The 13571-nt window shown below is 35.9% G+C and overlaps 1 protein-coding gene across 1 annotated transcript in view; it reads right to left on the bottom strand.

Annotated features, from left to right (window-relative positions):
* Positions 1-9: 9 nt before the first annotated feature.
* tbl3 (transducin beta like 3) overlaps positions 10-13571 on the bottom strand; it is a 31797-nt gene continuing 18235 nt past the window's right edge. Inside the window, exons 16-23 of the mRNA XM_051886062.1 lie at positions 12529-12599; positions 12172-12328; positions 9746-9804; positions 7575-7678; positions 4981-5052; positions 4725-4883; positions 4518-4611; positions 10-621 (exon numbers count right to left, since the gene is read on the bottom strand). Coding sequence (XP_051742022.1) covers positions 267-621; positions 4518-4611; positions 4725-4883; positions 4981-5052; positions 7575-7678; positions 9746-9804; positions 12172-12328; positions 12529-12599 — 1071 coding nt within the window. The 3' untranslated portion in view covers positions 10-266. The remainder of the gene's footprint in view (positions 622-4517; positions 4612-4724; positions 4884-4980; positions 5053-7574; positions 7679-9745; positions 9805-12171; positions 12329-12528; positions 12600-13571) is intronic.

The raw sequence follows: 13571 nt of genomic DNA, 5'->3' as shown, positions 1-13571 counted from the left end.
TCCAACACATAGAGGGTAATAAAATTTATTATTTTTTTTTTTCCAAGCGGTAGGAACAATATTTATTTAAAGGATGACAAACAACTACATAAAAAAAAAATCTAAGAGAATTTTGTAATTGATGTGGTGATACAAACAGGAAACCCCTGTTTATCAGCAACAATGTATGGATGAATCGGAAAAATTCAGAAAGATCAGAAGTGGTCCATCAATTCACTATACAGTACTGAATAAAAAGACTCATGATTGACAGCTACAGCAGCCAATCACCTTATAGTTGCTGTTTCACAGAAGGCAGAACCTGTAGATCTGGTGGGAAGAGACTTGGTGGAAATTTCCATGACTTCATCCTCATTTTCACTCTCCTCACTGGACACATGACCTTCATCTGCGACTTGATTCACCCCGCGTTTCTTGCCATTCATATGAGCACTTTTCGATGTGCTGACACTTTCATCTTCATCAGGACGCTCAACTCTGTTTTCTGACTCCTCCAAATCTTCCTCTTCATCTTCCTGTTGCTGCTGAGATGCTTGAGTGTTTGTCCTCTCCATTGGTTGCTTGTCTATAATAAATATGGACTGAGGACTGGTGTCCATCTCATCATCGTCCAAGTTCACACTAGAAAGAAAAAAAAAAACAGCAGACCAACTATAAAACTTGATATATTAAACAAAAATACAGTAAAACCAGAAATATTACAATTTAAAATAACTATTTTCTATATATATATATATATATATATATATAGCCAAAAGTATTGGGACACCCCTCCAAATCATTGAATTCAGGTGTTCCAATCACTTCCATGGCCACAAGTGTATAAAATCAAGCACCTAGGCATACAGACTTCTTCTACAAACATTTGTGAAAGAATGGGTCGCTCTCAGGAGGTCAGTAAATTCAAGTGTGGTACCGTGATAGGTTGCCACCTGTGCATTTGTAAAATTTCTTGTAAAATTTCCTTCCCAGAAGAGTTGAGGCTGTTATAGCTGCAAAGGGTGAGCCAACTCCATATTAAACCCTACGGATTAAGAATGGGATGTCATTAAAGTTCATGTGCACTTAAAGGCAGGCGTCCCAAAACTTTTGGCAATATTATATATATATATATATATATACAGGTGCTGGTCATATAATTAGAATATCATCAAAAGTTCATTTTTTTATTATAAATTATTTTTAAAAATGAAACTTTCATATATTCTAGATTCCCTACATGTAAAGTAAAACATTTCAAAAGTTTTTTTTTTTAATTTTGATGATTAGAGCGTATAGCTCATGAAAGTCCAAAATCCAGTATTTCAAAATATTAGAATATTTCCTAAGATCAATCAAAAAATGGATTTGCAAAACAGAAAAGTTCAAGTATTTTAAAGTATGTTCTTTTGTGCACTCAATACTTGATCGGCAGGACATATTACAGCAAATGACTTGCTCCTAGCACAAATTACTGCATCAGTGAAGTGTGGCATGGAAGTGATCAGCCTGTGGCACTGCTGAGGCACTATTGAGCCTTCAGATCATCTGTATATTGTTGGATTGACTGTTTCTCATCTTTCTCTTGAAAATATCCCATAGATTCAGGTCAGGCATATTGGCTGGCCAATAAAGCACAGTAATATCATGGTCAGCAAACCACTTGGAAGTGGTTTTTGCACTGTGGGCAGGTGCTAAAGTCCTGCTGGAAAAGGAAATCAGCATCTCCATAAAGCTTGTCAGCAGATGGAAGCATAAAGTGCTCCAAAATCTCCTGGAAGATGGCTGCATTGACTTTGCACTTGATAAAACACAATGGACCAACACCAGCAGACGTCACGGCCCCCCAAATCATTATTGACTTCAGAAACTTCACACTAGACTTCAAGCAGCTTGGATTCTGTGCCTCTCCAGTCTTCCTTCAGACTCTGGGACCATGATTTCAACATGAAATGCAAAATTTACTTTTATCTGAAAAGAGGACTTTCGACCACTGTTCACTGTCCAGTTCTTTTTCTCCTTAGCCCAGGTAAGATGCTTCTGACGTTGTCTCTGGTTCAGAAGTGGCTTGGTAGTCCTTTTCCTGAAGATGTCTGAGTGTGGTGACTCTTGATGCGCTGACTCCGGCTTCATTCTACTCATTGTGAAGCTCTCCCAAGTGTTTGAATCGGCTTTACTTGACAGTATTCTCAAGCTTGCAGTCATCCCTGTTGCTTGTGCACCTTTGCCTACCCAATTTCTTCCTTCCAGTCAACTTTGACTTAAACCCAATTGAGCATCTCTGGAGAGACCTAAAAATGGCTGTCCACCAACGTTTACCATCCAACCTGACAGAACTTGAGAGGATCTGCAAGGAGGAATGGCAGAGGATCCCCAAATTCAGGTGTGAAAAACTTGTTGCATCTTTCCCAAAAAGACTCATGGCTGTATTAGATCAAAAGGGTGCTTCTACTAAATACTGAGCAAAGGGCCTGAATACTTAGGACCTTATGATATTTCAGTTTTTCTTTTTTAATAAATCTGCAAAAATGTCAACAATTCTGTGTTTTTCTGTCAATATGAGGTGCTGTGTGTACATTAATGAGGAAAAAAAAATGAACTTAAATGATTTTAGCAAATGGCTGCAGTATAACAAAGAGTGAAAAAATTAAGGGGGTCTGAATACTTTCCGTACCCACTGTATATATATATATATATATATATATATATATATATATGAATAAAATGTATTCCTGTGATCAAAGCTGAGCACATCAGCATCATTCATTGTCACATGATCCTTCAGAAATCACTCTAATATGATGATTTGCTGCTCAAGAAGCATTTTTGATTATTATCAATGTTGAAAACAGCTGAACCACTTAATATTTTTGTGGAAACTGTGATAAATCTTTTTCAGGATTCTTTGATGAATAGAAAGTGGGTGTTTTCAATTCATTCCTATAGGAGTGACATGCTCACACAGTGGATTGTGGGACTGACAGCAGATCAGAGAAAGCAAAGAAAAAAAAAAAAAAAAAAAAGTAAATATCTGGAAAAAGCAAATATCTGTCAAAAGACAGCAGATGACAGCTGATTGCTGTGCAGTGCAGTGCAGGTAGTGAAGCCTGTCCTGACCGACCAAAAATATGAAGATTATGGAGAAGCTTCTGCTCTGAAATCATATTGTTTACATATTACTATATTTCATTCAGATGTCAAATACAGTTCAAACGCTTTTATTGTCACTATTGACTTTTACTTTTATTGACTAGCTGTGGTTAAACTTTATTTTACCATTCTTCATTTTCTAAAAGTTCACAGGAAAAACTGTCTATAAAACTGAAGTAACTATTTTGAAGAAGCTTTACACAACTGTAGAAAAAATACCTTACATACTTCCAAGTGAGAAAGTCAATGGAAACAGCAAGGGAAAAAATACGGTAAGATGTTTTACAAGTGAACACAATAAGATGTTAGTGAGTTACTCTTTAATATGTGAAAGGAATGTTTAATATTTGTTGAAAATAAGTTTATGAGAATGGTGTTGATTTAAACCCAATTCCTGGAAGATCAGAATCAAGTGGTGACTCATGTCAAACACTCAATTCTACAGAACTGTAGTCGGATCAGCAAGGAAACAAACGTTTTATTATTTTGTATGTGACACTTTTCTATGTTGATGTCTATTTTGAAAAAAACTTGCTACCTGAATAAAATTATTTTTTTTAAATAATAAAAAAAAAAGCAAATCTTTTACTTTTACTTAGAAAAGAAAAAGTAATAGAACAGTTCTATTTAACAAGATCATTTTGGTAATTCATACCCATGACACCAACATACAAGACTAGTTTTGCACCAAAGTTTAATACTAATATTTAAGGGTTTGTTCAAATCCATTGAAGTGGTCATAAACTGCATTAAAAACTAATTATAAATGTTCTGTGAGGTCCACTTATAATGTTATCCATATTTTTACATAAAAAAAAAAACGTATAAGTAATAAGCTATTTTCTAAGGCGTTGATTTTCTTCTGCAGATGTAATAACGTGACAAAATCTGAAATGAGACGAGTTTTTGGAGCTTGGCTTCAATAAAAGCAGTTTTTGGACTAATGAGGAAGTTTTGAGTTCCAAAACTTACAGAACAAATCATTATTTTTGCGCATACCCAGGGTTAAATGGGTCATGAATTGAGAAATCAAATTTTCCTTTGATCTTTTGACATACATTTGAGCTTGAAAGTTTACATACCCCTTGCAGAATCTGCAAAAATGTTAATCGTTTTAACAAAATAAGGAGGATCATAAAAATGTAATTGTATAAAAAACTATGATCCTTCTTATTTTGTTAAAACGATTAACATTTTTGCAGATTCTGCAAGGGGTATGTAAACTTTCAAGCTCAAATGTATGTCAAAAGATCAAAGGAAAATTTGATTTCTCAATTCATGACCCATTTAACCCTGGGTATGCGCAAAAATAATGATTCTTTCCTTAGCAAATACCGCTGACTAGTTAATGAATACACAACCAGGAAGTTTGGAGAACTTGTTTTTACCTCTCTTTACCACCTGTAATACGCATTTTCTGCCACATGTAATCCAGAAACATTGAGGCCTGCAGGAGACGGCCGATTCTCTGCATGTGTCTCTCTGCAGGAAACAAGATTTTAATACATATTTGAATGAAAATGCCAGAAATCACTTTACAACAGAAACAATATGTTATCAAGCGTGAGTTGGTTTGGATAAAAATAACAACCCACCTGTGTACGGGATGAGGCCCTCGAGATGAGTCCGAGCCCCCTGATACTGCAGCATCTCCTCTGGGCTCAGGTGAGTGAGCAGCACCTGCAGGACGGCCTGAGCGTCCAGACAGCTGCGCGAGTTAGTGTTCCACACCACACAGTAGCGCAGCACCGACTCTGAACACAACAACACACACCACAGCCACACAATCAGGTCAGCCACAATGAACCTGATGACCAGCACTAGCGCACTACAACAACACATGACGTGTACCTTTTTGATCCTGACGGAGTTTCAGGAGGGTCTTTTCTAGCTCCTGTAGTCCATGCTCCTGCTGCCGAATTTCTGTTAAAGATTAAAGTACATATCTTCATGATTAATTATCACACTTTAGTTTAGGGTACAATTCTTAATATTAACTTACTATTAACTATGATGTTTGCCTCAAACTACCAATTACTGCTTATTATTAGTTAGTAAGGTAATTGTTCAGTTTAGGTATTGGGTGAATTAGGCATTAATATCTGCTTTATAAGTACTAATGAACAGCCAATATCCTAGTAATATGCATGCTAATAAGCTGTTAGTTCATAGTGAGAAGTCACTGTTTGGATTTAATAGGCAAATGCTTAAGAGTTTATGACTGGATCATTATTGCAGTGATTATTATGTTTCTAGCATGTTATATGTTTGGCAACAGTTCTTCTAACCCTAATTGATGGAGTGTGAAGCTTTTTATTTCTTAAACAACCATGTAGGAAGATGCATCATGGCCATATTCCAGGATGACAAAGACAAGATTCATCAGACTCAAACTGTGAAAGAATGGTTGGGAAAAAGCATGAAGTATCATTTTTTCACACATGAATTGGCTCCTCTGAGTCCAGACCTTAAATTCATTGAAAGTGTTTGGGATGTGCTGGAGGAGACTTTACAGAGTGCTCACCTCTTGCATTGTCAATACAAGATTTGACCAAAAATTGATGCACCTCTTGATGGAAATAACATCACAACAATCTGAATCTTGACACTGTCATCCTGGAATATGGTCATAATGCGTCTTCCTACACGTTTGTATAAAGGATTAGTTCACTTTCAAATGAAAATTAGCCCAAGCTTTACTCACCCTCTAGCCATCCTAGGTGTATATGACTTTCTTCTTTCTGATGAACACAATCGGAGAAATATTAATAAATATCCTGACGCATCCGAGCTTTATAATGGCAGTGTATAGGACCAACGAGTATGAGCTGAAGAAAGTGCTTCCATCCACATCCATCCATCATAAACGTGCTCCACACGGCTCCGGGGGGTTAATAAAGGCCTTCTGAAGCGAAGCGATGCATTTGTGTGTAAAAAAAAAAAAGAAAAGAAAAAAATCCATATTTAACAAGTTATGAAGTAATATATCTAGCTTCCACCAGACCGCCTTCCGTATTCAAATTATGGAGAAAAAAAAAAAACCTAACTGGCGTTGCGTCAGTTACGCTTTTCCGTAAGTTGAATAGGGAAGGCGTAGGATGTAGCATATGCGTTTTGAACTGCGAGAGTTTTACACTTTTTCGTAAGTTCAATCCAGAAGGCGGTCTGGTGGAAGCTAGTTATAAGTTCATAACTTGTTAAATATGGATGTCGGCGCCGATAGCCTAGTGGTTAGTGCGCCGACATATGGCGCAAAAGCGTTCACGGTGACCTGAGTTCGATTCCCATCTTGAGGTCCTTTGCTGATGCTGCCCCCCTTCTCTCTGCCCAATGCTTTCCTGTTTGCTCTCTACTGTCCTCTCCAAATAAAGGCACAAAAAGCCCATAAATATAACTTTAAAAAAAAAAAAAAAAATGATTTTTTTTTTTTTTTACACAAACGCATCACTTCACTTCAGAAGGCCTTTACTAACCCCCCGCAGCTGTGTGGAGTACGTTTATGATGGATGTGGATGAGACACTTTCTTTAGCTCATACTCGTTGGTCCCATACACTGCCATTATAAGGCTCGGATGCATCAGGATATTTATTAATATTTCTCTGCTTGTGTTCATCAGAAAGAAGAAAGTCATACACACCTAGGATGGCTTGAGGGTGAGTAAAGCTTGGGTGAGTAGTGAGTAAAGCATTTGAAAGTGAACTAATCTTTTAAGAAATGAAAAGCTACAAACTCTATCAATTATGATTAAAAGAACTGTTGCCAAACATATAACATGCTAGAAACATAATAATCACAGCAATAATGATCCAGTCATAAACTCTTAAGCATTTGCCCATTTAAATCCAAACAGCTTAATATTTTGTTGGAAACAGATTATTTTTATTTTTTTATTTGTTTTTTGGATGAATAGAATATTTAAAAGATCAGATCTTCATTTATTTGAAATAGAAATAGAAACAGAAATCTTATATAATAGTGACATAATATGGATTTGGCATTTCTGAGGTTTGACCAGTTCAGCCAAAGAGCAACTCTGGAATTTCTGAAGAAGTGTTGGTGAATACACCTGTTGTATTGTATTTAATAAGAGCTGTGGTTAAAGGAACAATGATCAAATACAAGACAATGAGTAATAATACACCAAACATCATATATTACACAATCATAAGCCATCATCAGAAATTAGCCAGTGTTTGAGTTACAACATTCAGGAACTAAAGCTCAATTACTTTTACAAAAAAAAAAAAAAAACAAGACAATGAAGTTTTAAATAAAAGTGGTGGAGTGTCTCAGATTTCAGCTGATTAAACATCAAGGAGTATAAAAAATGTGGATCTACCTGATTTTATTCCTAACAATCAGGGTGGCCATTTAAAATAAATGCGTTCGGAAAGTAAAGCAGCCAGGTTGACTCATTGATGCAGAGAAACAAAAGAGAAAGTACCTCTGATGACTCGTAAGGCAGTGTGCGGTTGATCCAGAGAGATAGCGATACCCAGAGCCTTCAGGTATTTCTTCTCATGAAGTAAATTTGACAGTTCCTGCTGCCTGTGAAGACGCCACAAAATCTAGTATGAGCACTCAAAGGGAGATTTTGTTTTCGAATGACAGACAATAATAAGCAGCAATACTTTCCAAAGGATCTAAGCAAAAGTGTTAGTTCATCCAAAAATGAAAATCCTGTCATCATGTACTCTCCCTCAAGTAGGGGTGACCCCGAATAGTTGACGATTCGATGCTTCGATAGGAGGAGCCTGATTCGACTACTAATCTCACAGTCGAATCTTCGCAGGTGTTATGAGACGAGGTATGGGGGTGCTCAATATCTGATTTTACATTGACCTACCGGTTCTCTCCAAATAGGTTAATATACAGCCTATTATGATAATGCTGTAAATAAAAATGTGAAAAGAAAGAAGCTTTTAATAAATATTTTTAATATGAATAAATCCAACCACCCCTGTGACAGATTTAAGTTTCACTTCCATGATCCGTGACCGACAGAGGACGAGAGAAGCATCTTGGCGGCAGGGATTAAATCTTTAACAATGTCTCGGATAAGAAAATCTAAAGTGTAGAATTGAATGCACTTTGAAATGTTAAAAGATTATCCGAAAAACGTAAGATGCAAGTTGTGCCAACAGCTCATGTTTTTCATCCACTTAAAGGGTTAGTTCACCCAAAAATGAAAATTCAGTCATTAATTACTCACCCTCATGTCGTTCCACACCCGTAAGACCTTCGTTTGTCTTCGGAAGAGAAATTAAGATATTTTTGATAAAATCCGATGGCTCAGTGAGGGCTGCATTGCCAGCAACACTTTCAGATGCCCAGAAAGCTACTAAAGACGTATTTAAAACAGTTCACGTGACTACAGTGGTTCAACCTTAATGTTATGAAGCATCGAGAATACTTTTTGTGCGGCAAAAAAACAAAATAATGACTTTATTCAACAATATCTAGTAATGGGCGATTTCAAAACACTGCTTCATGAAGCTTCGAAGCTTTACGAATCTTTTGTTTCGAATCAGTGGTTCGGAGCGTGTATCAAACTGCCAAAGTCACGCCCCCCAGTGGTGAACCACTGAAATTTTGAAACACTTGTAACGAAGTAACGAAGCCTCGTTTACTGAAATCACGTGACTTTGTCAGTTTGATATACGCTCTGAACCACTGATTCGAAACAAAAGATTTGTAAAGCTTTGAAGCTTCATGAAGCAGTGTTTTGAAATCGCCCATCACTAGATATTGTTGAATAAAATAGTTATTTTGTTTTTTTGGTGTACAAAAAGTATTTAACATTAAGGTTGAACCACTGTAGTCACATGAACTGTTTTAAATATGTCTTTAGTAGCTTTCTGGGCATTGAAAGTGTTAATTATCTTGCTGGCAATGGAGGCCTAATATCTCAAAAATATCTCAATATGTGTTTTGAAGATGAACGAAGGTCTTACGGGTGTGAAACGACATGAGGGTGAGTAATTAATGACAGAATTTTAATTTTTGGGTGAACTAACCCTTTAAGATTTTGCTCTCTTGTCAAGAAAGCAAGTTTGATCTTCTGCTGACCATATCTGATGTGCTCTGTACGTTTGCTGATAATAAAATCCTAAATGATAGCTGTTAATCATCATACAAAGTAATTGTGTCTATTCAGAAGTCTTTGGTGGAATGGACTTAGAATGGAGCATTTTAGGTTTCATTAAAAATATCTTCAGTTGTGTTTCGAAGATAAATGAAAATCATGCAGGTTTGGAATGACATGAAGACGAATAACTGATGACAGAATTTTCATTTTTGGATCGATCACTTTCATGTTAGAAAACTCCACTTATAATTAACATAAGCATATCAAGTCTAGAATATAATCAGTGATAATGTTTATGTATAAGCTGTCATGTATCAAGAATGAACCAGCATGGATCAGATCAGATAAAAATATAAAGTGCTTTAGGGGTTTAAGAAACAATGTTTTGTTTCAACAACAGGGATTTGACAAGCGATAAAAGGTTGTGTGCATTATGTGCAAGTGGGTAGGAGCTTGCCATAATGTTATGACATTTAGCCTCTGGCTGACTGTATTTGTTTGTTACATAAAACAGACAAGTGACTTACTTAAGGACTTGGTTTTCTTGTTTGGCCTGCTCTTCCGCCAACTCCACTTTTGTCACATCCTAACGGGAAGACAAAAAAAAAAAAAAAAAAAAAAAATAGTTTGGCCAATAAGCATAGACAATGGAAACAAATACACAACAACCATGACCAACCTACACTCATTATATAGAATTGTTCTGGCTGCAGTAAAAATGTTTTTGGGAGCATCTAGTGTTAACATAGTAATAGGTGCAGCTGTAATAGCTTGTTAATTATAAGGAGGTGTGACCAGTGTTTTGGCCACATAATGTGCGTTATATAAGAATGGTGTATTAATTAATCCTCCAGTTGTGAAATTCCATTCACTTGTTTCATACGCAACAGTAATAATAATAAAGTAACATTACGTTACAGGCTGGTGATATAAGCACTCATTAAACAATTTTTCAAATTCACATTTCGTCCCCTTGGAATGATAAGGTTTTATCTGCATTCTGAGCAGTTTTGCGATATTGAGCTTCAAAGTTTTTGCATTCCATTCAACTTTGAGGATAGAACCATTTTGTTTTCTAAATAAAAAGTCCTTATATGTACTCAACATTACCAAAAACATCACATAATTAAGTTGCCAGAGAATAAGAATACGTGAATAACTCAATTTTGACAAAAACGTCTGACAGAACCTTATAATTCCAAGGGGACGATTTGTCAACGTCCTCAGGATGACTAGACTCAACACCCAAACAATAAACCCTTCATGTGTATATGACTGTTAATCCACTCCATCAGTCTCACACTGTTATTAATCTACTGACCTATTTGGCTACAAAAATTGTATGCGAGTTAATCAGACAACATCCTGTTTCTGGTCTGAATTAGTAAATGATAAACATGGCCTACATTTTTTTTTTTTTATGTGTGCTGTTGGCCTTTTTGCACACAATTGCAAGGACATTATTACAAGGGGGAAAAAACATCTTGCATGAAGCAATTTTTAAAATTAATACAGTGTAATAACTTTCTGTGATATGACTTCTGCTGATGTAGCAAATAATATCAATAATAATACAAGTCCAATGAAATCAGAAGGATGCATCATTACTCCAGTGTCACATGATCCTTCAGAAATCATTCTGATATGATTTGATGCTCAAGAAACATTTATAATTATCATCAATGTTAAAAACAGTTAATATTTTTGTGGAAACAGTTACACATTTTTTTAGGATTCTTTGATGAATAGAAAGTAAAAAACAGCATTTATTTGAAATAGAGATCTCGTGTAACATTTTAAATGTATTTACTCTCACTTTTGATCAAGTTAAAGGGTTAGTTCACCCAAAAATGAAATTTCTGTCATTAATTACTCACCCTCATGTCGTTCCACACCAGTAAGACCTTTGTTCATCTTCAGAACACAAATTAAGATATTTTTGATAAAATCCAATGGCTTGTGAGGCCTGCATTGAGAGCAAGTTATCTTAGACTTTCAGATGCCCAGAAAGCTACTAAAGACGTATTTAAAACAGTTCATGTGACTACAGTGGTTCAACCTTAATATTATAAAGCGACGAGAATACTTTTTGTGCGCCAAAAAAACAAAATAATGACTTTATTCATCTAGCACTTGTCACTGAACTAAACACTGCTTCATGAAGCTTTGACGCTTTACAAATCTATTGTTCCGAATCAGTGGTTCGGAGCGCCAAAGTCACGTGATTTCAGTAAACAAGGCTTCATTACATCATAAGTGTTTCGCAATTTCAATGGCTCACGTGACTGACAGTTTGATACATGCTCTGAACCACTGATTCGAAACAAAAGATTTGTAAAGCGTCAAAGCTTCATGAAGCAGTGTTTAGTTCAGTGACGAGTGCTAGATATTGTTGAATAAAGTCGTTATTTTGTTTTTTTGGCGCACAAAAAGTATTCTCGTCGCTTCATAATATTCAGGTTGAACCACTGTTGTCACATGAACTGTTTTAAATACGTTTTAGTAGCTTTCTATCTTAATTTGTGTTCTGAAGATGAACTAAGGTCTTACGGGTGTAGAACGACATGAGGGTGAGTAATAAATGACAGAATTTTCATTTTTGGCTGAACTAACCCTTTAACTCATCCTTGCTGAATAAAAAGCATTACTTTCTTTGAAAAAAATATTTTGAACGGTAATGTATGTAACATTACAGAAGATAAATATAAAACGCTTGAGATATCAGCTTCATCATCATGACTGTATTGAACAGCAGTACATAATCCAGAAATAAGGAACTGGAACATGTTCATCATTCATCATGATCAGTGCCACAGTTTAAAACAATGGGCCATTTCTCTTGGTATGTGAAACACAATTCGCAATGTTTAATTTTGCATTTCGGTTTCATAACAGTGTTTTGCCACACTGCTGTGCTGAAGCTGATAGGATAAGATGCGTGAGGTGGACTGACCTTCCACAGCGTGATGGTGGAATCGGCTGATCCCGTCACCATCAGGTCGTCTTTGCTGCTGCCATGCAGAGCCCACACTTTGTCCTGGTGAGCATCAAATGTTTTCACACACTCGTTCGTTTTTATTGTCCACAACTTCACAAGTCCATCAGAACCACTGAGAAATGACAGAGAAATAGAGTTGGGTCACAAAGGCCTAAGTCCAGATCTATGAACCACAAGCGCAAAAAATGATAAACATAAAATCTGTGCAAACATTCTAATTAAAATGAAACTGAAAGTTTATATAGTTGAAAGTAGTGCACGTGAACTATTTGGACCGCAGTCAGAAAATGTAAGAGGAAGTAAACAACCTACCTAGACACTAGTTGAGTTCCTCGGCTGACAAATATGATCTTTAGCACAGAGGCATCATGTCCCTCAAATGTCTGCAGAGATAAAAAAGAAAAAAAAAAAAAGAAAAGAAAAGATAGAAATCATTTGAATCTACTTTATAAACTTCTGTTTGAACAGAACGTCAATAGGTATGTTTCCATCAAGCTATTGTTATGTAGGATACCACATAAAAAAATATAAATAAAAATGCTGGATGGAAATGTCAAGATGAAAGTAAATTCTCAAAATGCAAAAAATGCTTTTCTTACTTAGATTTTTTGCCTTGTTTCCAGTCCAATTATCTAAAAATTCTTAAATCAGGAAGCGTTTTCTAGACAAGTAAAAGTCATTGTCCTGATTTCAGAAAAAAAAAAAAAGAAAGGCAATATATTAAGTGAGTTTTTCCTTAAAAAAAGTAAAATAATCTGCCAATGGAGTTAGCAAAATAATCTTTTTTTCAGTTTGAAATTTTGCTTGTTTTAAAGGAAAAACTCACTTAATTTTGACTTGAACTGGAAACGAGACAAAAACTCTAAGTAAGAAAAGCATTTTTTGCAGTGAGGCGGATATTTTGTTTTACACAATAAGGCATTTACAGAATAAATCCCTTGATGTGCATCAAAAACTTACATGACTTTGACTCAACAGAGGATGCTGTTATTGGATAACTGGACTAACCAGTGGATTAATTTAATTGCACAGCATCTCAAATGTTGGTTGTGTCATTCTGAAATGGCTGAGCTATGGTGTTTGTCATCAAAATAGTTGGGTATATTTAACTTCCTGAACGGTCTCACACGATTGATTCCTAAACCTCAGGCATCCCCCGAACGCAAGAGAACACCACAGTCGTGTTTATTGGGTTTCAACTGCATGCTCTGAAGTGCAAATCATTTATTAAGCGTAAATAAAGAGCCACAGTGGCTTCCTTGATCGCTCATTTTACTACCCAAGTGGATAAAATCCAGTCCTGTCCCCAATGTTTTTATCATTGTCCCATCTTCAATATTTTGCTTGGAAAAACA

Source organism: Ctenopharyngodon idella, chromosome 3 (genome assembly GCF_019924925.1).
Source record: "Ctenopharyngodon idella isolate HZGC_01 chromosome 3, HZGC01, whole genome shotgun sequence".
Lineage (NCBI taxonomy): Eukaryota > Metazoa > Chordata > Actinopteri > Cypriniformes > Xenocyprididae > Ctenopharyngodon > Ctenopharyngodon idella.
The sequence above is the reverse complement of the archived record's forward strand: the minus strand, read 5'-3'. Positions and strand labels throughout refer to the sequence as shown.